The sequence below is a fragment of the Lichenostomus cassidix genome, chromosome 3, assembly GCF_008360975.1.
Source record: "Lichenostomus cassidix isolate B80296 chromosome 3, HeHo_3.0, whole genome shotgun sequence".
Taxonomy (NCBI): Eukaryota; Metazoa; Chordata; class Aves; order Passeriformes; family Meliphagidae; genus Lichenostomus; species Lichenostomus cassidix.
The window spans coordinates 11,499,793-11,523,677 of record NC_139483.1 but is presented as its reverse complement, the minus strand read 5'-3'; the positions used below and the strand labels follow the sequence as shown (position 1 = coordinate 11,523,677).

Here is a 23,885-nt window from a genome sequence, read left to right as displayed (position 1 = left end):
CCCCACCTCTCACCGTGCGGGACCCCGGGAACTGGCCTCACCCCGGGGGCTGTCCCGGCACCCGCGAGGGAGTACGGGCTAGGGGATTCCAGGCGTGCGGAAGTGGCAGAGTGATAGGGATGGGTGGCTGTCCAGGCTCCTCTGCTTGGGGCGCATGTGGCTGGGCGGGGCGAGGGACACGGGTGACACGGGTGCGGAGGGCGACCGGGTGCTGGGGGTGCCGGGCGGGAAGCGTGCAGCTCCGGGGGCCGGGGCTGCGGGGCGGGGTTTGGGGACGGGAGTGGCCGCAGGGACGGACGGACAGACGGATGCATGGACGGACGCGCCCCCGGAGGTGCCGGGCGGTGCCGGGCGCGGTGCGCACGCGCGGGGCGTGGCGGGAGGCGGCGCGAGGCTCGCACGCGGCGGTGTCCGCGCGCCGCTTCCCGTGAGGAGGAGCGCGCGGCATGGCGGGCAGCGGGACGGACCCGCAGCAGCACCCGCGCCCGGACCCGCACCGCCTGCGGCCGCCGCGCCGCGGCACCACACAGCGCGACCTCACCAGCGCCCACATCGAGTCCTTCAACTACGCCGTCAGCGAGGGCGTCTATCGCGCCGTGCAGGTGCGGGGGGCGGAGGGGGGCGCGGGGCAGGGCCCTCCCGCTTCCCCGCCGCGCTGACCCGCTGCCTTTGCAGGATGTGCCCCCGGTGGAGTTCGCGCTGAAGGACACCCGGCTGGCGCTGACGCTGGTCGGGGTGTCCATCGCCCCCCCGGCCGTGCCGGCCGGCTCGGTGTGCCAGGAGAGGAGGGTGTTCCCGGCTGAGTGCCGCGGGCTGCGCAGCACCTACCGCGGCAGGATCACGGTGAGTGGCCGAGCCTTCACACGTGTGTCCCTGTGCCGGCCGAGCCCCTACACGCGTGTCCCTGTGCCGGCCGAGCCCCTACACGCGTGTCCCTGTGCCGGCCGAGCCTTTACACGCGTGTCCCTGTCCCGGCCGAGCCCCTACACGCGTGTCCCTGTCCCGGCCGAGCCCCTACACGCGTGTCCCCGCCCTGTGCTCTGACTAAAGGCCCCTTCCCGGCTCTCCGGTCTCACGGGGATCCAGGGAACGCTGCCCCGCCTGGCCTCTGGGGTGCTGATGCTGTGTGGCCTCGCTGTTTTTCCCGCACATCAAGCTTGTCGTGGTCCCGGCCCTGCTGCCCTTCTTTCCCGTGTCACATTTCTCCCTGCAAGCAGCCAGCCAGCTTGGAAGGCTTTGTATCATCCCAGAGAGAATCATCGTCCAAATATTGTTTCTGCAAGAATCCAGGTTTCAAAAGCTGGATTTCAGTTGCTCCTGTGCAGAAGTCCAGAGCTATAAATCTCTCTTGTTCACATGTTCATGGTTTTTCTGAAGTGCTTTGAAATTTGCCTGGAGAGGAAGCATCCCGAGCAGATACTTTGTACTGTGAAAGCATTGTACATTGCTGTTTTCCATTAAAATTGTATAATTGTGTCTAAGCTGATCGCTTACATGAGGCACCAGGTGCGAGGGAATTTTTGCTTGGAGTTTCAGCTTTTTGCTTTCTTTTACTTTCTCTATATTTTTTAAAATTTGTCTGAAGCTGTACACCTTGCCATGATAAAGCTACTCTAATCGTAGTATCTTATCTGAACATGAAAGTGGGGCAGCTGCAGATTGTTCATAGCTGTATTCCCAGTGGATCTTAGGTTTTCCCGAGCTAGACATGGTTTTATGTTTCATACTTGAATTATTTTCCATCTCTTTTTTTTTTCTTCCATTGTCTGTCTGTTTAATAATTTTTTCAATGTTTGGAGCAGTTAGAACAGTTCACTGTGCTTTGTATGAGAAGGCATTGCCTTGTGCTGGGCCAGGTTAACCCCTCCCATTCCCTGCCCATGCACAGCAGATAGCAGTGAGTAATCATTCCCTCTTTCCACCGTGCTGCTTTAGCTCCATATCCCTCTGTTCCCACTGCCCGAAGGTAAGACGTGAGCCCCAGTCTGCTGAGCAGCTGTATACCATTTGTCATCACTTAAGGTGTAGACCAGACTGCAGCAGTCTCTTTGTAAGGCTGCCCTATTGATTTAAAGTGGCACAGTAGCATTTCCCTTCCCTTTTCCAGTAATTTCTAAGCCTCAATTCACTCATTTCAGCTGTTGCCACGTGTTGAACCCATGTTCTTGTATGGAATGCCAGTATTTCTGTCCTGCAGGACAGCAGCTCTTTTAAAACCCATCATTCTGCATGTAAAGTTAGAGTTGTTTGTTCTCACAGTCCTCCTGCAGACCCACTGCCAGAACTTGCTATTGCTGATTTTCTTTCCCACATGCTTTTCTTTCTCGCTTTTCAGATCACTCATGAACATGTTAAGTGAAGAAACCTTAGGAAAGATTTTGTCAGGCCTGTAGTGTGGATGTCCTTTCATTGGACACTTGCTGTCTTCTACTTTTAGCTCTTAACTTCTGAGGTTTCCTTTCCTATCCTATGGCTGCCTTTTTTTTTTTTTTTTTTTTTTGTTTAGGCTGCTCTGTTGAAGGGTCTGAAAAGCAAAGGAGACCAGACCAACCTTGCTCACTCACCCAGCAGCCTCTTCACCTAGCTCTAGAATTGTATGGTTTTCTTCTGTAAGCTCATGTTGACTGTTTCCCAGAGTGTAGTCTTTATGCATGTATCTACTGGTTCTTCTTTTTATTATTACTACCATTTTACAGTGGTAGAAGTCTTCAACTGCTTGTGGCTATATGAAAGGTACAACTAATACAGCAGGAAATATTAAAAGGGTTACTTAACTTTCTTACTGTTGGTGTTGTATCGTTTTAGGCTGACATCAGCTGGTCAATGAATGATGTGCCACAAGGGACTATCAAACAGCCCTTAGGGTATATTCCAATCATGGTGAAGTCCAAATTGTGCAACCTCTGTGGTTTCTCTCCACAAGACCTTTTGCAGCACCATGAGGAGGAAGAGGTAATGGGGATTTTGTGGGTCAAGAAAATCTGCATTTCACTTAAGCAGTCTGTCAGGTCACCTCCTCTTTGCAGGGCTTGACCATTTCTGTTTTGTTTCAAGTTTGACTTGCATTTTCTCTGAATGCACCTTGTTTATGGTGGTTTCATGAAACAGCTTGAAAAGTTTGTAGCCATGGCTGTTGTTGAATAGAGGGATCTCTTTGGTGCCAATACCTACAGTTTTGGTATAGAACCTCTCAGCTGCTACCCAGCAACTGAGGGTGCTGTGAAGGGGACCCTGCAGAGAGAAAGATTTGAAGGACAGGCACTGAAAGAGACATTTTTATTCCCAGTTGTCTTCTGCAGCTTTTTCCCTGTCTCCCCAGTAGCATGTCAGCTGTCTGTAATTGAATACAGAATTATTTAGTGCTGCATTTTGCACTCACCAAAAAAGAGCAAACTACAAAGGAAAATTGGGAAAGTAACCTTGTATGTGACTAGAAAGAAATCTTTTGCTCTGAAGATCCCTCTGGTTTATAAACTCAAAATGAGAACTTCAGAGCACTTATTTTAAAAGATTAATGTCAGCCCTTCAGAGATCTTCAATTCATCACAAAGGTTTTGGGGTTATTTTTTCCTCCTTTAAATTGTGGAACATGCATCCCTTACCTTGCACTCTGCTACATTTAGACTTCATAAGTCCCTGGTAAGGAGTGCAGCCTTTCCAAAAGCAGTGCTGAACCATGTCTTGCTATTTCCCATGAAATGTTTGGGTTTAGTGTATAATACAAGCATTTTTTTTCCTTTTACTTAAAATGCTGGTTCTGTGTTTCTAAGCATATTAAGATAATTTTTCTTCTCCTGCCAGGAAATGGGAGGTTACTTTATAATCAATGGCTTAGAAAAAGTAATCAGGATGCTGATTATGCCCAGGCGAAACTTTCCTCTTGCAATGACAAGACACAAGTGGAAAAACAGAGGCCCTGGTTTCACAGAGTATGGTAAGCTCCACAGTTCCCTGCAGCATCCTGGTAACAACTGCTTGAGGACAATCAGCAGTGACCATCTGTAGCTGAATTTTGATGGTTTGTTTTGTTAGAGTTCTTGTATAATGATGATATTTTTTGCTGCACATAAAAATAAAGGGTAAACACCACCATGACAGTACAAGCATGAAGAAGGTGCCTTGTGGGAGCTGTCTGAGCTGCCCATGGGTAGTGAGGAGATTTTTATTCTAGTACGTGTCACCTTTTATTCTGTGAAAGGTGTAACTAAAACCCCACCTTTGCTATAATTCAGTGAACTCATTTCACTGATTTTGTTTGTCCATACTTCATGGTGACAGATTTAATTTACGTGAAGCAGAGTAACTAGGTTCTTGCTGCACCCTACCTTTATCATATATACTCAGCAAAACCAGTTTAAGATTGAATTAAGCAAGAAAATATTAAATACCATTTTAAACTCAAGTGCTGCCAGTTGCTGATTTGACTAGACCATGGTGCTTGAACACACATTGTAGTTTCACACCAGTTTATTTCAAGGCAGTGCCAGATTAGATAGTCCTTTTTCTTTCATTTTTCTTTGTCCTGCAGTGGATAGCATGGAACAGGACAAGGAAACATTGCTGCAGCACTGCCACCCAAACACACAGACAGGAGTGCAGTTAGGAAGAGTACTTGTGTGTTACTTTAGCTTACAGCCAAAGGTTACAAACAATAGTTGAGACTTGGGTCTTTCCTTAAAAACTCTGCATCTTCCAAGCCTCTCAGCAATTGTGCTGGCTGTCCTGTGACACTGCACTCTTTTGCTAAGAGCTGAGTTGAGCAGGTGTGTTTGTTTGAAGTGGCACACAGACGCTGAAGTGGGTGATCTGCCTTGTGTTCTCAGACATCAAGTACCAAAATTTCTCTTACTAATTGTTCACGCCTATTTGGACACTTGGCAATGCAGCCACTTTTGGTTTTATGCATCTTACAGTAGTCCTGTGATTTTTGCAGGAGTGGTGATGCACTGTGTCAAGGATGAGCACACTGCAATAAATATGAACCTTCACTACTTGGAAAATGGCTGTGTCATGGTGAATTTCATTTTTCGCAAAGAGTTGTTCTTCCTCCCCTTGGGATTTGCTCTGAAGGTAAGCAATGAATGCTTGTGCTTTCTGTATTGAATAAATACACAAATTTTGCAAAGCATTTTTATTTCAAGTAATGAGAAGAAGCTAATTCCACTGGGAGTGTTTTCAGTCAGTCTTCCTATACTGGTTGGAGGAGGGCTATCCAAATTGTTTAACACTGTAATGTAACACTCAGTCTGCAGCAGAGGAAGAGTCTGCAGGGGCAGGAGATGAGGGGAGAGTCACACCGTCATGATTTTGTGGGTTTTTGCTAATGAATGGTCTGCATTAAGATCATTATCAGGGTATGAATATCCCCTGCATTACTCTCTAAACACCTCAATCCCAGAGCATTTTTCAGTTGGCATTGTCAAAGGGCATTTCCAGAGCACTGAAAACCTAAATCGTGGAGTGCCTTACTTCTTTAGCTGTATTTTATGGACAGATGTTGTTATGACCTTATTTTTCTGATCCAATACATTTCTGTCTCTCAGGCATTAGTTAATTTCCCAGACTACCAGATTTTTGAAGAGTTGGTGAAAGGAAGGGAAGATGACACCTTTTATGTGAACTGTATTACTGAGATGATGAGAGCGGTGGTTGATGCTGGCTGTTTGACACAGCAAAATGTCCTGGAATACCTGGGAAAGAGCTTCAGAGTGAAACTCAACCTGCCTGAGTGGTACAGCAATGAACAGGCTGCAAATTTCATTCTGAGGTCTGTATGTGGGAGTGATTCAGTGTCATTGTGTTGAATTTATGGGCACGTGTGAGAGTACACTGCCGTGTTACATCACATTTTATTTGGGTTTTCACATGAGTTTATAAAGCAGTAACCAGTGGCCAGTTTTTGATGGAACTTCAGGATATTATGATATGTATTTTAATGGATTGACACAAGTATTCCCAAAACGGCTTCACAAGAGGGTGTCAGTTTTTATGTAGATGATATTTTTGTGATGTAATTGATGAAAAACACATAGGTTGAAGAAGAGAAGGTTAAAGGTAGCTCTATGAGTGCATGAGGCTCCATTTGTTGAACAGAAATACTGCAGTTTGTTACCAGTTTCACACAATTTTTGCCAACTCTGAATAACTTCTGTCTTTTAAAGTGGCGGAAAATAGATGCTTTAAAATCTTCTTTTTCCATGAAATAAGTTAGAAAGCAATGGAAGAATTAGCTTTGAGACTGTGAGTGTGACAAGCATTCAACTAAAAAAAATTTTTTTGCGGGGATAAAGTAGGTGTTTACTCTTCCTCAAGCTTGAGGAATTAGGTGTGGTTTTCTTTTTTGTTTGTGCTAGAGTGTTGCTGGGCCCACAGTTTTCCATACGTGGCTTGATAAGCCGTGGAGATTTGGACTTTCTGTGGCAGGACACTGATAGTGTTAACAGAAATGTTTTGTAGTTTACTACTACTTGCCTTGTTAGGCTTTTTATCAGCAGAAAAATTGGTTTACAGTTACTTAGGAGAAACCTGAAGAATACGAAGCTAGCATGAAGAGATCATGGTAGTTGTCCTCCTTCTTTCTCCCTTCAGTAATTGTATCTGCATTCACCTGACCAACAAAATTGAAAAGTTCTACCTTCTCTGTATGATGACCCAGAAGCTCTATGCTTTTGCCAAAGGGGAGTGCATGGAGGATAATCCAGACAGTCTCATGAATCACGAGGTGCTCACCCCAGGACAGCTTTTCCTTATGTTCTTAAAGGTAAGGTCATGGCTCCCACATCTTTAAATTTCTGTATGGATCAGAAAGTTGGCAACATGCTTCTTACTTGAACAGCTAACTTACTGTTAAATCTGTTCCAATTTAGTTTATAGGGATACCTCATTTTAGGATGCTGTGAGGAGAGTAGTCCTGTTCTGAAGCTTGACTGTCCCATGAAACTCTTCATGGAATAGTAGTTCTCATTCCCAAATAAGATATTTCCCTGAGTTATTACATAATTCTTCTTTAATCTTTTTTTTTTTTCCCTTTAGCATTATTTCGTTGAAAGACTGTCAAAGCCTCTCTACTACTTGAGTAGTTTGAAAGTGAATTTGGGGAAGCATTTTAGTGCTGTGTAGAACTACAAGGAACCAGAAAAAGTTGCTTTCCTGCTTAGTTGTCAGATCAACAGGGGAGGGAGTTAAGAGCTCCGTTTTTGAATTTAAAGATCCTGAATAGTCTAAAGCACACAGCAGACACAGTGTACTGTGTATACAGACTTATCCTTCTGGTCAGATTATAGGTACATTTTCTGCTTTGGGTTTTGTCTGTGCTCTGTGAAATTCTGTTATTGTGCTTCATTTGCCAGACTCATCACCATGCTGGGTGGAAGTGATTGCCAAGCTGTTGGGTGGGTGTTTTTCTTTTGGTTCTGTGTTGACATGATACCATCAGTGTCTTGATAGAATGAAGTCAGTGTTGGAAATAAGGCTGGAAAACTATCAGTTCCTTAAAAGTTGTCCATCTTGCTATTTTCAGAGGACTTCTGTAGTGTATGCAACTGATGTGCTACATTAGAGCTGATGTTCTAATTTGAGCCTTTCTTTTTCTGTTTTAATTTTGAATCTCTCACTTTTAAACCGTAGGAGAGGCTTGAAACCTGGCTACAATCTGTTAGGTTTGTTTTGGAGAAAAGAGCAGAAAAGGCAGATATCAGCCTAAATACAGACAGCTTGGTGAAGGCATTCGGCTTGACACCAGACTTCACCAAGCCATTTGAGTATCTGCTTGCAACTGGTAACCTGCGCTCTAAAACAGGTAAATCTGCAGGCTTAAGAAGCATTTTCTTTTTTCCTATAAAACAGAATGAAGAACAACATAAAACTGAGCTCTTCACTGAAAACAGCTGCTTGTAGGCAGATATTGTACACTGTAACTGAATTACTAGAAGGAGTTTGAAGAAAGGGATGGTTGAGGAAACAGGCAAGATTTCTCCACAGGCATAGGGACTGTGCATGGTATAGAAGAGGTTAGTTATAAAAGCAAAGCCTCTACCCAGATAAGTTGTTGAAATTAAATTTAGCCTTGTCCAAAACAGCAACTTTTGATTTGCTTTTCCAAAGATTATTTCTTCTTAAAAGGTGCGGCATAAGACAGAGAAGGGGTATTTTTTAATCAGAACTGCTCCATTAGTCATGTAAGCTTAAATGGAGAGAAACTGCTTTGCTAATATATATTCAAATTGTGTTCCTTATGACAGTGTTGTAATGGAGTGCCCACTAGAAAAGGAATTTGTATTGGAAGTCTGCAGAATTTTGGTGAAACATACCAGCTGCAAATTCCAAGTAGCTTCATTGGGAATTATTTTCACGTGTTTGTAAAGGGAACTAGATTTTAGGCAATAGCTTGGAATTTAAAGTCTCTAGGTCTCTTCCAGGTCACTGAGTTGCCTGTGCACATGCACCACCCTTGTTAGGATCCATCTTTAGTCAGTGAAAAATACAAAGCTGTCTTGTTACATCATGCTGTGTTTGAAGGTCCTGACATAAATCTCACCTTTGTTCCCAAGGGCTGGGCATGTTGCAGGACAGTGGTCTCTGTGTGGTGGGGGACAAGCTGAATTTCATCCGCTACCTCTCCCACTTCCGCTGCATACACAGAGGGGCAGCGTTTTCCCAGATGAGAACCACGACTGTCCGCAAGCTGCTGCCCGAATCCTGGGGCTTCCTGTGCCCTGTGGACACCCCAGATGGAGAGCCCTGCGGTCTGATGAACCACATGACAGCTCTGTGTGAAATCGTGACTGAGATGGTGCCTGTGATAGACATTCCACCTTTGTTATGTTCCCTGGGTATGTGTTACTGGCCTGGTGGTTTAGTTTACCACAATAAGCAGAAGTAATGCAGAAATAACTTGTGTTTTGCCTGCTTTTTTTTTTGGCTGTTCCTTCGGTCAATCTCCTCTTCCCACAGGTGTCACCCCCATTGATGCAGCTCCAAGCAGGCCTTACTCAGAGTGCTACAGAGTTGTGTTGGATGGCTCCATGGTGGGCTGGGTAGAGGGGGAGCTGGCACCTGAGATTGCACAAACCCTCCGCCGTTTCAAGGTTTGTTGTCTTGTTTGAAATGTTCCTTAGCTAAACATCCTCAGTGTGCAGTGGTCAAAAATAGGCATGTTTGGAATTTTTTAGGCTTCTATTTATTCTATTTTTTTTTGTAATCTGACCCAGTAAGTTATCTTTGGCTTTATATTAGTATTGGAGTGTGCTTTTCTGCTTGTTTTTATCCATGCATTTCATCTGTTGGTTTATGAAGTTAATTTTTTTTTAAATAACATTTTCTTGGAAAAGGTAAGACATATTCTGTCTTTTTTTTGGTGGAGGTTTTTCTAAAAGTATTTTTAAGGTCTTTTCTCCATCTTTTTTGATTAGTGTCTACACCTGTGGTTGATATTTTCATTGTGTAACCTGGTGGATGCAGTTTAACTAAACTCGATTCGTGTATCTAGATTGTTATATCTTTGCACCGACAGATTACACAAGAGAAGAGATTTCCTGCACGGGCAGAAGTGGTCCTTATCCCAATGACAGGAAAACCCAGCCTGTACCCTGGCTTGTTCATTTTCACTAGCCCTTGCCGGATGGTGCGGCCTGTCAAAAACCTCCTCTATGGAAGGAATGAATGGATTGGGACTCTGGAACAGGTGGGGTTTGCATATTTCCATGTTACAAAGGTACTTGGCATCAAAAAGGGGGTTGGAAAATATTTGTGAAAGGAGCTGAGGATGGGGCATAGGGAGCTTGTGTTGAAGAGCTAGAATAGGTGACAAAAGGGTTTTTTTCACGCCTGCAAATTGATTTCTGGTAAATGTCTTTGCTGGACTGCAGAGATCTTTTTGAGATCTTGAAATCTGCTCTCAGTATTAACTCTGTGAAGATCTGAAGTGAAGGATTGCTGTCTTGTGCCTACTGTGTTACATCATGTTTGCCAAATGGCTCCTGGGCAGCCAAGCAGTGGCTTGCTGGGGAGCTTATCCACTTGGAACAGTTAAAGTGGGAGACAGAAAGGAGGACACATTACTGCAGTTTTGTATTTCAGACTTTGTTTCCTTGCAGCTAATCTGTGGTAGGTGGTTTACCAGCTGTCTGATTTGCCTTGCTAATACGCTAAGGTGCAGACAGCAGCCACAGCTAAAACTGAAGTGGATAAAAAGCCATTGGAGACAGCTTTGGTTTGTTTCCTTCCCTTTAAAAGAAGGAAGGGAACAAGGATTATCCAATTTGATGCTTGCAGATCTTCATGAACGTGGCCACGCTGGAGTCAGAGGTGGTACCTGGAGTGACCACTCACCAGGAGCTCTTCCCTCACAGCATTTTGAGCGTGGTGGCCAATCTCATTCCCTTCTCTGACCACAACCAAAGCCCTCGGAACATGTACCAGTGCCAGATGGGTAAGTGCTGTAGTACCCAAGTGCTTCAAGTTCCTGGGCAAGGGGATTAACACCTCATTAACACCTCTAGTATATTGAATTTCTGACAGTATTATCAGAAAGATGTCTTTAAAACACTACCTCTTTCTCATGCTTTTCTGCAAGTAGCTATATGACAGTGTTCAAAGCTCAGTTTTCTTGCCAGGATATTTATGTTGGGGACGCAAATGCCTTTTGACCTAGAAATATGTATCATGTAACACTATGGCAGATGCAGGGGAGAAGACACACATGCCTCCCCCCCAACAAAACAAAAAACCATCCAAAAAAAATCTCCAAGTAAGCAAAACCAGAAACACCACACCAATGTTAGTGGGAATTTTGAAACTGCAGAAAAGAAAACAAAATTAGATGCAGTCCTTATGAAATGCTATGAAAGGAATTGAGTATTGTGGTTCATAGAAAAATTATAGCCAGGCTTAGGGCAATTACTAAATTCCAAGAGGTTTAAGATTGATAATCCTTCTAAATTTGTAAGTATTTCCAGCTTATTTCTTAAGATACATGGGAGAATAAATCCAAGTTTCCCTCCTTCCTTCCAGGAAAGCAGACCATGGGTTTTCCAGTTTACAACTACAAGGATCGCTCGGATAACAAGCTGTACCACCTGCACACCCCCCAGAGCCCTATGGTGAGGCCCAGCATGTATGACTATTATGGGATGGACAGCTATCCCGTTGGCACCAACTCCATTGTAGCTGTCATCTCCTACAGTGGCTATGACATGGAAGATGCAATGGTAAGCCACGAGAAGGAAAAATCCTGCTGTCTTGTGAAGGAATTTCATGTGGGGGACTGGAAGTAAGGGTGGTACGTGACTGAGAAGACCCCGCTTTCTGCTTCTGGTAGTGCTCACACTTTTTGGGCAGATAACAGCAGCACAGTGGTTGTGTTGTTACAGCAGACAATGCAGGAGATCCTGCAAGGCACTTGCTGTCCAGCTTTGAAAGATACTGAGATTATGGGAGGCTTGAGCTTTTTGGAATGGTGACGTACTGGGAAGCTTTATTTAAAAGGACAATGTTACCATTTTGATCTGATGTTTACTTTTGTAAATGTTTTCTTTTTTGACGTTATTAGCTAGTCTTTAATCAACTTTTGCTTCTTGTTTTTAGATTGTAAATAAATCTTCCTGGCAGAGAGGGTTTGCTTATGGAAGTGTTATCAAGGCGGAGAGCATCGACCTTGCCCTTAAAGCCAGCAGGGCAGGCGATAATTTAGTATTTGGCATCAGGCCTGGTGATCCAAATGTCGGGGAGAAGCTGGATGCTGATGGACTGCCTTTTGTTGGGTCTATCCTGCAGCCTGGGGACCCCTTCTACAGCTTCATGAACCTCAACACAGGGGAGACCTTCACTGTGTCCTATCCGTAAGTACAGCTTGTCACTCCTGGCTCTGCTTGCTCCATGGGGAGAGCATGTGGCCCTTTTTCTGGGGGTGCTCCTTTTGCTCCTCACATAATAGTGTCTGTGGCTTAGCAGAGAGCATGAAGTTCATGCTGTAGGTGACTCTCAGGCATCTATCACATCTTTTCTCCGAGCCAGTGTGTGCTGCAGAGCTGACTCACCCCAGGAGGATATTTTTTGGGTGATTGCCTGTGCTGGTTGCATGTGGACATGACAACAGTTAGGCCTGCAGCTGACACCTGGCACATGGGATATCAGACTGAGGGCTCATTTGGAGAAGGAGCAGACCCCTGAACCAGGCACTAGTTGGCAAAGCTCACACTTTGCATTCCCTTTCTACTCTGAGCTCCCCTCTTCTACTACAGAGCTGAACTGGGCTCTTTATTTTGGAATCCCATCAGTATGGTGTGAATTTGTTGGTGGTAGGGAGAGGGGCTGCTGCCTTAGCACAAAGAAAATGGCAGTGGGATGCAGTTTATCAGATACAAAATGTGATACAGATGAATCAGGTTGCAATGATCTTCATTTTAAATCATGGGTGGCACCCAATTACCTGATCGCCTGAAAGTTGTAGCTGAATGGCACTTGGAAGATGCCCTTGTATTGCTTCCTTGTCCTAATTCTTACATGATTTCCCTCACCACTGAATAGTACTTTGAAGAATGGTATTATTTCCAGGCTGTCCCAAGGTCTTTTATAAATGGTTTAGGTTTTTTTCTTCATTTTCGTTTCAAAACTAAAAACTATTAGCACACCTGATACCTTTGCTGTGATTGTTCTTCCACCTACACAGGCATAAGGAAGTGGGCATTGTAGACAATGTTAGGTTGTGCAGCAATGACCGTGGCACTGGGAAGTTCAAGAAGGTTTGCATCACTGTGAGGGTTCCCCGAAATCCCACTGTTGGAGACAAATTTGCCAGCCGTCACGGACAGAAAGGTATCCTGAGCCAGCTCTGGCCCGTCGAGGATATGCCTTTCACAGAGAATGGGATGGTTCCAGACATCCTCTTCAACCCACACGGCTTTCCCTCCCGGATGACCATTGGGATGTTAATCGAGAGCATGGCGGGGAAGTCAGCAGCCCTGCACGGGGTCTCCTATGATGCCACTCCCTTCACCTTCTCGGAGAAGAAGTCTGCTCTGAAATACTTTGGCGAGACTTTAGTGAGCGCAGGGTACAACTTCTTTGGGACGGAGAAGATGTACAGCGGCATCAGCGGGGTGGAGCTGGAGGCAGAGATCTTCGTGGGGGTGGTGTACTACCAGCGCCTGCGCCACATGGTCTCTGACAAGTTCCAGGTGAGGACCACGGGCCCCCGAGATGCTGTCACCAACCAGCCCGTCAAGGGGAGGAACGTGGAAGGTGGGATCCGCTTTGGTGAGATGGAGCGGGATGCTCTGCTGGCTCATGGCACATCCTTCCTGCTGCAGGACCGCCTGTTCAACTGCTCCGATGGCTCCGTGGCCTATGTGTGCACAAGCTGTGGCAGCATGACATCCCCTGTGCTAGAGAAACTGTCCCACTCCTCCATCACCAGCAGCAGGAGGTACTCTTGCTCCATCTGCAATGAGGTGGACGCCATCGAGGTTGTCCCTGTGCCCCATGTGTTCCGCTACTTTGTGGCTGAGCTGGCAGCCATGAACATAAAAACTAAGCTCCATGTGGAGTAATGTGGTGATTGGAGGGAGGAGGCACCTATCAACTGTTGTCCTTGTCCCTGAGTTTCAGGTGTTAAGTCAGCTCTCAGGTTCTTCAAATGAATTCAAGATTAATTTGATATATGTGTATTGTGACAAGGTGGTTGCCAAGCTGTGAGGTGGGGAAAGATAGCTCTGTTGAAGTTTTTTTTTACTTCCTGAAGGATCACCAGCTATTGAGATGTGTATGAAAATCAGGCAATATTGCTGCTCTCACCAGGCTCCTGGGTTGAGAGTGAAGGGGTTCTTTGAGTACTGTCTGAAGCTGCAGAGATGAAGAGATCATAAACCAGCATGAAGTGAATGCTGGAAATTACAAAAAAAAGGGTGGGTTTTGGTTTTTTTTTTTTTTGAGAAAAATATTTGGAAAATGTATGCCTTAATGATGGGTTTATGTAAAGTTATTGAACATGTTTTGTTTTTCTTTATTTCAATACATGTGCCTTGAGTCATAAAGAAGGGGGCTCAAAGTTCTGCTTCATGAAGCCGCAGCCTTGACTGCAAGTAACCTAAGGTTGCCCTGTCAGATGTGTCCTGGAAGTGTTTGGTTTCACCAAGACGAGGAGTGCTGGGGTTTGTTTTGTTGTGTTCAGCTGAAGAAGAAAGCAAAGGCTTTTCTAGCCTGCCTCCAGCCGTGGATGTCGGTGCATGTGCAGTGGGACACTGTGGGACCGGAGCTCATCGTCCCCCTGAGTGCAGGACAGCTGCCACCCTGCTGCAAGCCAGCCCTGTCCCAGCTGTCCTCCGTTCCCCTCTGCCCGCCCCGCCTGCCGCGGGGCAGAGCCTGTGCCCCGGGCGCAGCCTTACCCAGCCGATCCAGAGTTCTTTCGTAGTTTCTACATCCCCTGCCGGCAGTGCCGTGCTGGGGCCGGGGGGTACTCCCAGGGCTGGGCAGGCGGGAGGTGGTGGGGGTGTCCCCTAGGCGCGGAAGTGCGGCACGCCCGCTGGTTCCCGCGGCATCCCGAGGGCTGGGACTCGCTCCGCGGCGCGACCGGGAAGGAGCAGCGGCCCCGGCGGGGCGGAGTGGGGCCGTACCACCGGCAGGGGAGCGCTGCACCAGCCCGGCGGTCCCGGCGGTGGGCGGCGCAGCTGGAGCTGCGGGTGGGGGCTGAGCCCTTAGCAGCCCCATGCGCTGCAGCCTCCATGGAGCTGCTCCGGGTGCTGCTGGCTGCCGCTCTGCTCCCACTCCTGCCCCGTGAGTACACCCGGGACAGCCCCAGCAGGTGGAAAGGCAGAGTGCCATCCAGCCTGGGTGCAAAAGCTTGGTGCTGCCGAGTTGGCAGCCGTGCTGGGTGGGATGTGAGGGATGCCGTGCCTCTAAACCTGTCTCCCTCAGTTGCCAGGGCAGCTGAGCCCCTGCCCACCCTGACCCGGCCGCTGAGCATGGTGCTGGCTGGGCAGCGCCGGCAGCTGGTGGTGTGCGTGGTGAGCGACCTGGCCCCCAGCTCTGGCCATGCTGTGTGGATCTCCACTGGGAACGGCAGCATCCTGCAGTCCTTTGCCTATGGGGCCTCCCAGGAGGATGGTGGCACCGCTTGCTCCGTCTCCCTCCTTTCCAGTGATCCCCCACGCGAGAGGGAACTTGCCTGCCATGTGGGGGCCAACAGGACCTCCCCGTCCCACAGCTCCAGCCCCATCCACATCACAGGTATGACTGGGCTGCCACCCCCTCTGCCTGCTTTGGCCACTGCTGCCTAGCCTAGCAGGTGCCCCAGTGGCCCCCAAGGAGGGAGGTTGGCAGGTCCTCTGGGGCCAGCAGGGAGCAGGTGTGAGGCCAACGTTGCTCTCCCCGGCAGGCACAGGAAGGGGTTTGTGGCCAGCCCTGGCATGCACCTGGTGCTGGGCTGCCAGCATCTCCCCAGCTGCTCTTTCATCCCACAGGCGACGAGGAGGTGGCAGAGCTGTGTAGCACAGCTGGTGAGTCTCTGACCCCTGCCTGGTGGGAATGTCAGTTGCCAGGGGGAAAGCCCTGGCAGTGGCTTTGCTGGGGTTCTGTGGTGGTTGGGGTGGGTTTTCCCACAGTGTGGTGGGACTGGGGAAGAGGGAGGGAAGCTTCATCTCAGTGGTAAGAATGGGGAAACTGGGTCAGAGCCAGCTTGCCCTCAGGGACAGCGTGGGGGTGACAGGAGGTGTCTCTGGGATGTGTAAAGATCCCAAGTCTGCCTGAACTTGGCCCCATAGAGACAGGAGAGGACGTGGGGGCAGTGGGTTATCTGTGGCAGGCATCACCTCACCTTTCCATTGCAGTGTCACCAGCTCATGCCTTGGCAGCCTTGCTCATGGCTGTCCGTGTGGTGTTGCTGAAAGTCTTGCTCTCTGATGCTGTCCTCACCTCCATCCTCCTCGCCCAGAGCTGAGGCATTTGCCCATGCGAAAGGGTAAGTCCCCCTGGTTTGGTCTAGGGTTATGGAAGTCACTGGGAATATTCTGGAGACTGAAGGAGGACCCCCAAATGCAGGAGGCAGGAAACCCAGTGTGGTTTGGAGTGGTACAGGATGGGAATCTTTGTTTGGGTGGACAAGAGAGACTAACACGTTTCTGTGGGTGGCAGGGCCCCGGAATTACCTGGAGGGCGGGAAGGAAGCCCAAATTATCGAGAGCTGGGGAAGGGTCCCTAAGATACCTCGCGGGGGAAGGTTTCCGGAGTTGCAGGGAGAGCCCCGAGGGCTGTGGGACGGGGTGGTCAAGGCGGGCAGCCCGAGGTGCGGCCGTGTTCGCCCCTCCCACGTGGGCGCTGGGCGGGACCGCCCGGGGGCGGGGCTAGGGGGCCGCGCTTCTCTGCGATTGGCTCGTGGCTGCCGGCGGGGATTGGTCACGCGGGTCACGCGTGCCTTCGGGATTGGCCGGCGCGGTGGGGTCGCCATGGTAACCGGGCGTGGCGGGGCTGGAGCGCGCCCCGGAAGCGGAGTCATGGCGGCGGCGGCGGGGGCAGCGCTGCTGATGCTGCTGATGGCGGCGGCGCTGGCGGGGGGCGACGACTCGGACTGGGTGCGACTGCCCAGCAAGTGCGAGGGTAAGCGGGGCCCCGGGGGACTGGGGTGATCGGCCGCCGCCCGCTGTCTGCTCGGGTCGGGGGTTGCTGGTGCGGGGCTGAGCCCCCGCGGGCTGCCCCTCTGCCCGCCTCCTGCCCGCGGGCACCGCTGTTCCCGGCAGTCACTGATCCCCTGCCGGCTCGTAGCTGGGACTGGTCGTCGGTGCTGCTCACAGTTCGGTCTCCGTGATGCTTCCTATCTGAGTATCCCTTTGGTTCACAGGCAGTCCAGGGTAGGTCATGACGGACATTTGCTGTCTGCTGCGGTTTTCTTTGTCTTTGCTGGGCCCGAGATGGGGATCTCGACAACAAAGAGAAAATAAAGCAACAGGGAGCTCTTTACAAAGCTTTCCCTGCCGGGGAAGCTGCTCTGGAGACACTGATGTCCGAGCTCTGCCGTGGCACCAGCGTAACCTCAGAGAAGCATCAGAGCAAGCACTGACTGCACGCTGCTCCTCTTCCTGCTCAGGCTTGGAACCTGTCAGTGCTCAGCAAAATCTGCAGGAAGCATCTGGAAAACTGGACTCAGCAGTGAGCACTCCTGGCCTGTGTGGGGATGCTGCAGCAGGTGTGGTGTGGAGAGGGGACATCCTTGAGCCCCGAGTTCCAAGGGGCTGCAGGGAGGAGTGATCATCCCACTTGAGAAATGGCCACAGTCACCTCCGGCCCCTGGTGCCAGCAGAGAAAGAATTGTGCAGGAGGCGTGCACAGGGCTTCTCAACGTGTGCATGGGAGCTCTGGAGAAGCCACCTTGCTCTCTTCCTGCCTGGGGCATCTCTTCACTCACATAATTGCCTGGGAGAAGACAATGGCTCACTGCTGTCAGACTGTTCCTGCTGGGACTTGGCCCTTCTAACTCAAAGAAGAGGTGGTTCCTGACAGACAGGAGACTGCACCGCAGGACAAAGCTTTCTCCAGCCCCCCAAGACCCTATTTTTGGGGGAGGAAAGGCCACACCATGCCTGGCTTCCATCCCTCCACGCTTCCACTTGTAAACCCCTGAGATATTTCTCCTGCTCTGTTTCTATAGCTCTGTTGGGCTCTTTTTACAGAAGAAATAAAGCTTTTTTTTTTTAGTTTTATAAAAGTAACCATGCGCTGTGTTCTCAATCTGTTGATGATGTGATCTCTGCTGCAGGCAGAGCCCCTGGTTGGGTTGCTGGAGCTCACAGCTAGCACCTTGTCCTGCCACCCAGCCCACTGAGCCCTGCCAGGTGCCCCATCCCCAGCACCGCCCCTGTGTCCCCAGAGCACTGACAGCACAGACCTGGTACCAGATGGGATGTTCTGTGGTCACAAGGAGCAGCTGTGAGCCACACTGGGACCTGCATTGCAAAAAGACCCTGTTTTCTTCCAAAAGGAAGAGAGCAGCTTGTGGCGGGGAGGTAGAGGCTTTTGGGGGGAAACCTGTGGGAAGAACTGAGCCTGTCTGACTTTCCAGCTGTGCCATAGCAGGTGGCTTACACTGAAGCAGTGGTTTGGGTGTTCCTGCATCAAGGGTTCTGCAGTGGAAGCAGCTGAGCCATTCATGGTTATTTCTTAGAATGGCCAAGATGTGTTTTGTGCTCACAGCAGCTTTGGTGTGCCCAGTTCTGGGTGCTGGTTCTTGCTGCTGTCCCAGATGCTCTGACACTGCCCATCAGAACAGTGACACCCCCTAAGCCACTTGTGCTCTCTCCTTTCCGCAGTGTGCAAGTACGTAGCCGTGGAGCTGAAATCCGCCTTTGAGGAGACTGGCAAGACCAAGGAGGTGATTGACACCAAGTACGGCTTCCTGGACGGGAAGGGCTCTGCTGTCAAGTACACACAGTCGTAAGTGGGAATGGGATGGGAATTTCCTGCTGCTGTTGCTGCCTCCAGAGCCAGGGGCTTTGGGAGGCTCAGCCTGTGCTGTTGCTGAGGGGGCCACGCCAAGCCTGAGCCCTTCCTCCTCTCCATGCAGGGACATCCGGTTAATTGAGGTGACAGAGAACATCTGCAAGCGGCTGTTGGAGTACAACCTGCACAAGGAGAGGAGCGGCAGTAACAGATTCGCAAAGGTGAGAGCCATTCCTCCAGTTCCTGCTCCCAAATGTGCCTTGCCCATCCCTGCACTGCCAGAGTGACAAACCAGGTTCATTCTTCCCATCCTCTGGACCCCCTGCCAGTGCCTGGCCTGTGAGGCCATGCTGCCCCCCAAGTCAGACATGGAGTGCTGTCTTTGGTGGCAATGGACAGGCCCCTGCCAGCGTGGAGGGGACCAGGGGCTGTTTTCCTCTTGGGTTTGGGACCAGGTTTCCAGAGGGGGACTTGCTGCCACTTGAACTCCCTCTTGGTAATGTTGATGCTCCAGGAGTCCTGATTTTGTGTGGCTTGCATACTCCTGCATTGCTGAGCAGGGTTGTGTGGCTGACACTGGGAGGAGAGAGTGAGAGCCCAGCAGGAGCACCACCTCACCAGGCAGTGCTGCTCCCTCCCACAGGGCATGTCGGAGACGTTCGAGACCCTGCACAACCTGGTGCACAAGGGTGTCAAGGTGGTGATGGACATTCCCTACGAGCTCTGGAACGAGACCTCCGCTGAGGTGGCCGACCTTAAAAAGCAGGTACTTTTCCCCGTGGGATTGGCCCTCAGTGGCTGGTATGACCTTGTGGGCTGGAGTGGAGGCAGGGAGAGGGTCCAGGGGTGTGCTGCTGGGAGCAGGATGGTGGCAGGACCTGCTGCCCTGGCCCTGGGTCCTGCCACACCAGCACGTGTCTGGAGCTGGGGTCTCCTCTCTGCCCTAGTGCGATGTGCTGGTAGAGGAGTATGAAGATGTGATCGAGGACTGGTACAGGCACCACCAGACAGAGGATCTCTCCCAGTTTCTCTGTGCCAACCACGTGCTAAAAGGAAAGGACACAAGTAAGTTCTGGCTGCTGCAAGGGGCTGAAATAATGCAGGAATGCTGGGGAGGGCAGGGGAGCCTTGCTAGAGCATGATGAGCTCTGCCTCTCAGTCAGAGCCCCCTCTGCCCCTCTCTTCCCTAGGCTGCCTGGCAGAGAAGTGGAGTGGCAAGAAGGGTGACTTGGCAAGCGTGGAGGAGAAGCAGAGCAAAAAAAAGAGCGGGAAGAAGAAGAAAAAGGGGCGGAAGGATGAGAGCGAGGGAGCTGCCAGCCTTCCGGACACAGGGGAGGCCCTGGAGGGGGTCCAGGAGCAGGCTCCGCTCACCCACAGCCCAACTGATGAGCTGTAGGCACGCAGCCCCTGCCGCCGGGGCTGCCCGCTCCGGGGTTTCACCCCGCTGTGCCTATGGGTACCAAAGGAAAAGGGACTTGTGACCCGGGAGAGACCGGGGCGCCTGGCCCCGCCTTGCCAGCCTGGGTGCCATCCCGTGATTAGGTGTCACGGAGCCGCGGACCTAGCCCTGCCGCATCCCTGCCGGGGGCTCCACCTCCGGGAGACCGCGAGTGCTGTCCCGCCGCCGGCTCCTCGCACGCCGCCGGGACTGTAAATAAAGACGTTTTCCCCAGAGTCGCCGCCGCCGCTGCCGGCCCTGCTTCTGCTGCCGCTGGGTGGGGATCAGCGCTGCCGCGGCCGGGGATGCCGGTGAGGGGCGGGCGAGTCCCGCAGGCCGCGCCGGGCCCTGACCCGCCGGGGCTGAGGTCGGGGCCGTGAGGGGGGCGGAGCGAGCGCAGAGCGGCGGCGCGGATTGGCGGGGCCGCTGCCGGGGGGGCGTGTCCCGGCGCGGGGGCGGGAGGGGCGCGGCGCGAGCGGCGATTGGCGGGGCGGCGGGGGCGGACGCGGCGGGGATTGGCGGGAGGGCGGGGGCGGGGCGCGGCGGGGGCGCGGCGCAGCGAGGCTGAGGAGGCGCGGCGGTGTTGCTCTCCGTGTCCGTGTCGGTGGCGGCGGCGGCGGGATGGTGGACAGCGTGTACCGGACGCGGTCGCTGGGAGTGGGCGCGGAGGGGCTGCCGGACCAGTACGCGGACGGGCGGGCGGCCCGCGTGTGGCAGCTGTACATCGGGGACACGCGGGGCCGCACGGCCGAGTACCGCAGCTGGCTCCTGGCGCTGCTCCGCCAGCACCGCTGCCGCTCCGTCCTCGACGTGGCCTGCGGCACCGGGTGAGGCCCCGCGCCCCGCGCCCGCCCGCCTCCCAGGTGTCCCTTCCCCCTGCCCGGGCCTACCCCGGGCCTCGCTGCCCCCTGTGCTCCCCCCTCCAAACCCCCCCCGGCCCCCTCAGCTTCCCCCGGCCCCGCTGACAGCCGTGTCCCCAGGGTGGACTCCATCATGCTGCTCGAGGAGGGCTTCCAGGTGACCAGCGTCGACGCCAGCGACAAGATGCTCAAGTACGCGCTGAAGGAGCGCTGGGAGCGGCGCAAGGAGGAGCCCTTCGACCGATGGGGTGCGGGGCCTGTGGGGGCCGGGAGGGGCCTGCAGACACCGATAGCCCACCCCAGCGCAGAGAGCCCCTGCCCTGCGCGCCCCTCGCGTACTTCCCATGGCCCCTCGCAGTGCTCAGGCCCCTCACCTGGGGCTGCCGCTGGCCAGGTGGCCTTGCTGCAGGGACCTGCCAGTGCCAGCTGCCTGGCAAAGGCAAGCCACGGTCCTTGCCTGCCTGGCTGCTGGCCAGAGGCTAGATTCAGCGCCCACAGGGGCCAGGGAAGGGCTGGGTGATGCTGGGATGGTGTTTTGCAAGGGGGAGGCTGTTGGGTGTCCCTGCCCTCATCCATCTCTGTGTGCTGCAGTCATCGAGGAGGCCAACTGGCTCACACTGGAGAAGGACCTGGAGAAGCCAGGAGATGGGTTTGATGCAGTCATCTGCCTCGGCAACTCCTTTGCTCACCTGCCTGATTTCAAAGGTGAGTTGGGGGCAGGGGAGAGGAGGGGAAGTACCTACGCATGTTTGCACAGTGTCTCCCAGCAGGCTGCGAATGTGTCCTAACTCATGCCCTTAGTGGGACAGGGGATTACACACAGTGGAGCTGTGGTTTAATGGCACATCTCCAGGGAGGCTGGAGCTGATGCCCCACTGCCCCCAGTCTGTGACATGACTGGGCCCATTGGGTTCCATGGTCATGGTGGAGGTACGTGCATCAATGTCATAGCTCTGGCAAGGCTGGAGGCACACCCAGACCTGTGCCACAAGTGGGGTAGTGGGTTTCCACGTGGCATGCTCTGCCCTGGTGAGGCTGAGAACATGCCTAAGCTCATGCCATGGGTGGAGCTGTGGGTTCTCCAAGCCGAGACTGGGGAAAGATGGTAGAGGCAGATATATATATGTGTATGTGTGTATGGGTAAGATGAGGCCATGTGGGCTGTGCCATGGAGTACAGCCAGTGCCTGGAGACGCCATAGTTTCCTCTCCAGGGGACCAGAGTGACCACAAGCTGGCCCTGAGGAACATTGCCAGCATGGTGCGGCCTGGGGGTGTCCTGGTCATTGACCACCGCAACTACGATCACATCCTGGCCACGGGCTGCGCACCACCCGGCAAGAACATCTACTACAAGGTTGGTGGCTGGCAGGCCCTGCCCCAGTCCCAATCCCCTCTGCCCCAGCCCCATGGCCCCCTGGATTGTGCCCAGACTGGGGGCCACTGAGTCCCCGCAGGATACAGATGTCCTCCTGTGGTCTCCCAGAGTGACTTGACCAAGGACATCACCACCTCAGTGCTGCTGGTGAACAACAAGGCACACATGGTGACCCTGGACTACACAGTGCAGGTCCCCCCCACTGAGGCAGGGGCAGACCCGGAGCTGAGGTGAGAAGGGCTGGCTCCCAGCATGGGGGGGTGGCTGGCACTGCGCCCCACTGTCCCCCTGCCTCACCAGCGTTGCCTCCTTGCAGCAAGTTTCGGCTCTCCTACTACCCACACCGGCTGGAGGCCTTCACAGCTCTGCTGAAAGGTGCCTTTCAGGGGAAGTGCCAGCACAGCGTCCTGGGCGACTTCCAGCCCTACACACCGGGACAGGCCCACGTGCCCTGCTACTTCATCCACGTTGTCAAGAAGACAGGCTGAGGGGGCTACAGAGATGGGACTGTGGTGGCTGAGAGCTGCGAGCAGCTGTGGGTCCAAGCAAGGGGTGGGGACATGGCTGAGAGCCACCTGGGAGACCCCTCCCCTTAATTAAGAACACTTGTGAGAGCTACCTGCGATCATGGTCCTTGTGTCCCTGTATGGGCAGGGTATGGGGCAAGGGGAACGGCCACAGCCTCCTCAGGACGCTGTGGAAGGAGGTGCTCAGCCTGGGGGCAGCACAGGATGGGTGCAGGCACAGCTTCCCCTGCAAGTCCCCAGCTGCAGGTGCCAGACATACCTGCAGTGTGGGGCTTGGGGGCCACCTTGAAGGAGGGGTGAGCTGGATCCCAGGTGGTTGCACATCCCAGCTGAGCCCCTGCAGCACCGCTGGCAGGAGTGTGTTAGAACCTGTTTTCTCACATGCACCTCCCGAAGAGGTGCTGAATCCTTGACACTCCTCAGCCCCATAGGGGGGTACCCACGCCCCCCACTGGGGCTCCCAGAGTGGGAAGACTCCACACTGGACACTCCACCAGCGTTCTGCTGTGGCTGCAGCTCCCTCCGCTCCACGCTGGGGAAGATCCAGCAGCACCAAGCAGTGCGGTCAGGGACAGCCCTGCCTGAACAAGCTCAGGCGCCGGGGCCAGAGCCACAGAGCTCCAGGCATGCACCAGCTGGGGATTTGCACATGGAATGCCAGAAGCTGCCGTGGAACCAGCCCTCAGCAGAGGAACTCCAGCAGGGGAGGAGGCTCTCACAGTCACACTTGGCCCAGGAACCCAGCTGCCAGCCGGCTCAGTGCCTTCAGCAGGTGGGGCAAAAGCTGGCACCAGCAACCCTTCAGGCTGTCCAGGGGCTGAGGGCAGCTGCAAAGACCTGGCCACAGCAGCTGCCACAGACAGCTCAAGTGCCATTTGTTTGGCATCCTTGGAAAAGGCTGGGAAGCAAGGGATACACAATGCTGCCAGCAGCTGCTCTGAGGCTGCAGAGAGAGGTGAGAGAGGACCTCGGGGGGTCTAGGCCAACTGGTGCTCAGCACAAATTAGTGCAGACAGGGCAGCTCCAGGCTGCTCCAGGCAAAGTTTGAGTACTTCCAAGGCTGAAGTGCTCCTCCCTATGACAAGCTTTTCTTCTTATCCAATGGGAATTTCTTTGCTGCCACTTGCTCTCATTGCCTCATGTCCTGTCACCCAGTGCCTCCAGCAAGAACTAGGCTCCCTCTGCAGAGGGAGTCCAGCTCCCAGCTAAGCAAGCCCCAGTCCCTCAGGCTCTCCTCATCCACCATGGGCTCCAGCTATT

The 23,885-nt window shown here is 52.4% G+C and overlaps 4 protein-coding genes across 6 annotated transcripts; all 4 read left to right on the top strand.

The window, feature by feature from the left end:
* Positions 1–378: 378 nt before the first annotated feature.
* On the top strand, positions 379–14,033 carry POLR1B (RNA polymerase I subunit B). Its single transcript, XM_085054515.1, has 15 exons — positions 379–602; positions 676–843; positions 2,806–2,952; positions 3,802–3,934; positions 4,934–5,070; positions 5,544–5,767; positions 6,589–6,760; positions 7,627–7,798; positions 8,550–8,831; positions 8,953–9,086; positions 9,512–9,682; positions 10,273–10,429; positions 11,011–11,207; positions 11,584–11,837; positions 12,668–14,033. Exons 1-15 carry the CDS (start codon positions 447–449, stop codon positions 13,545–13,547), a joined length of 3,384 nt encoding a protein of 1,127 aa, XP_084910641.1. The 5' UTR covers positions 379–446; the 3' UTR covers positions 13,548–14,033.
* A 469-nt stretch (positions 14,034–14,502) lies between these two features.
* On the top strand, positions 14,503–16,314 carry PTCRA (pre T cell antigen receptor alpha). 2 transcript variants are annotated; one of them, XM_085054520.1, is made up of 4 exons: positions 14,509–14,769; positions 14,911–15,222; positions 15,456–15,491; positions 15,822–16,314. In XM_085054520.1, exons 1-4 carry the CDS (start codon positions 14,718–14,720, stop codon positions 15,929–15,931), a joined length of 510 nt encoding a protein of 169 aa, XP_084910646.1. In that variant the 5' UTR covers positions 14,509–14,717; the 3' UTR covers positions 15,932–16,314. The 2 variants fall into 2 exon arrangements, with proteins under 2 accessions (XP_084910645.1, XP_084910646.1); XM_085054519.1 differs by having other exon boundaries at positions 14,503–14,769; positions 15,456–16,314.
* Positions 16,315–16,431: 117 nt separating this feature from the next.
* Positions 16,432–20,097, top strand: CNPY3 (canopy FGF signaling regulator 3). The gene is made up of 6 exons (XM_085054516.1): positions 16,432–16,587; positions 18,294–18,417; positions 18,548–18,644; positions 19,067–19,189; positions 19,371–19,488; positions 19,614–20,097. The coding sequence occupies exons 1-6, from the start codon at positions 16,437–16,439 to the stop codon at positions 19,817–19,819; spliced, it is 819 nt and encodes a 272-aa protein (XP_084910642.1). The 5' UTR covers positions 16,432–16,436; the 3' UTR covers positions 19,820–20,097.
* A 323-nt stretch (positions 20,098–20,420) lies between these two features.
* On the top strand, positions 20,421–22,721 carry GNMT (glycine N-methyltransferase). 2 transcript variants are annotated; one of them, XM_085054513.1, is made up of 6 exons: positions 20,421–20,688; positions 20,842–20,969; positions 21,313–21,426; positions 21,923–22,077; positions 22,207–22,328; positions 22,415–22,721. In XM_085054513.1, the coding sequence occupies exons 1-6, from the start codon at positions 20,483–20,485 to the stop codon at positions 22,584–22,586; spliced, it is 897 nt and encodes a 298-aa protein (XP_084910639.1). In that variant the 5' UTR covers positions 20,421–20,482; the 3' UTR covers positions 22,587–22,721. The 2 variants fall into 2 exon arrangements, with proteins under 2 accessions (XP_084910639.1, XP_084910640.1); XM_085054514.1 differs by having other exon boundaries at positions 20,424–20,688; positions 21,935–22,077.
* Positions 22,722–23,885: the final 1,164 nt, after the last annotated feature.

Coding starts and splice junctions, on each gene's coding strand:
- GNMT (XM_085054513.1), top strand. CDS start 20,483: ATGGTGGACAGCGTGTACCGGACGCGGTCGCTGGGAGTGGGCGCGGAG. Junction 21,427..21,922: donor TCACCTGCCTGATTTCAAAG/GTGAGTTGGGGG, acceptor GAGACGCCATAG/TTTCCTCTCCAGGGGACCAG. Junction 22,329..22,414: donor GGGGCAGACCCGGAGCTGAG/GTGAGAAGGGCT, acceptor GCCTCCTTGCAG/CAAGTTTCGGCTCTCCTACT.
- PTCRA (XM_085054519.1), top strand. CDS start 14,718: ATGGAGCTGCTCCGGGTGCTGCTGGCTGCCGCTCTGCTCCCACTCCTG. Junction 14,770..14,910: donor TCTGCTCCCACTCCTGCCCC/GTGAGTACACCC, acceptor TGTCTCCCTCAG/TTGCCAGGGCAGCTGAGCCC. Junction 15,223..15,455: donor CAGCCCCATCCACATCACAG/GTATGACTGGGC, acceptor TTCATCCCACAG/GCGACGAGGAGGTGGCAGAG.
- CNPY3 (XM_085054516.1), top strand. CDS start 16,437: ATGGTAACCGGGCGTGGCGGGGCTGGAGCGCGCCCCGGAAGCGGAGTC. Junction 16,588..18,293: donor ACTGCCCAGCAAGTGCGAGG/GTAAGCGGGGCC, acceptor TCCTTTCCGCAG/TGTGCAAGTACGTAGCCGTG. Junction 18,418..18,547: donor GCTGTCAAGTACACACAGTC/GTAAGTGGGAAT, acceptor CTCTCCATGCAG/GGACATCCGGTTAATTGAGG.
- POLR1B (XM_085054515.1), top strand. CDS start 447: ATGGCGGGCAGCGGGACGGACCCGCAGCAGCACCCGCGCCCGGACCCG. Junction 6,761..7,626: donor TTTTCCTTATGTTCTTAAAG/GTAAGGTCATGG, acceptor TTTAAACCGTAG/GAGAGGCTTGAAACCTGGCT. Junction 9,087..9,511: donor AAACCCTCCGCCGTTTCAAG/GTTTGTTGTCTT, acceptor TTGCACCGACAG/ATTACACAAGAGAAGAGATT.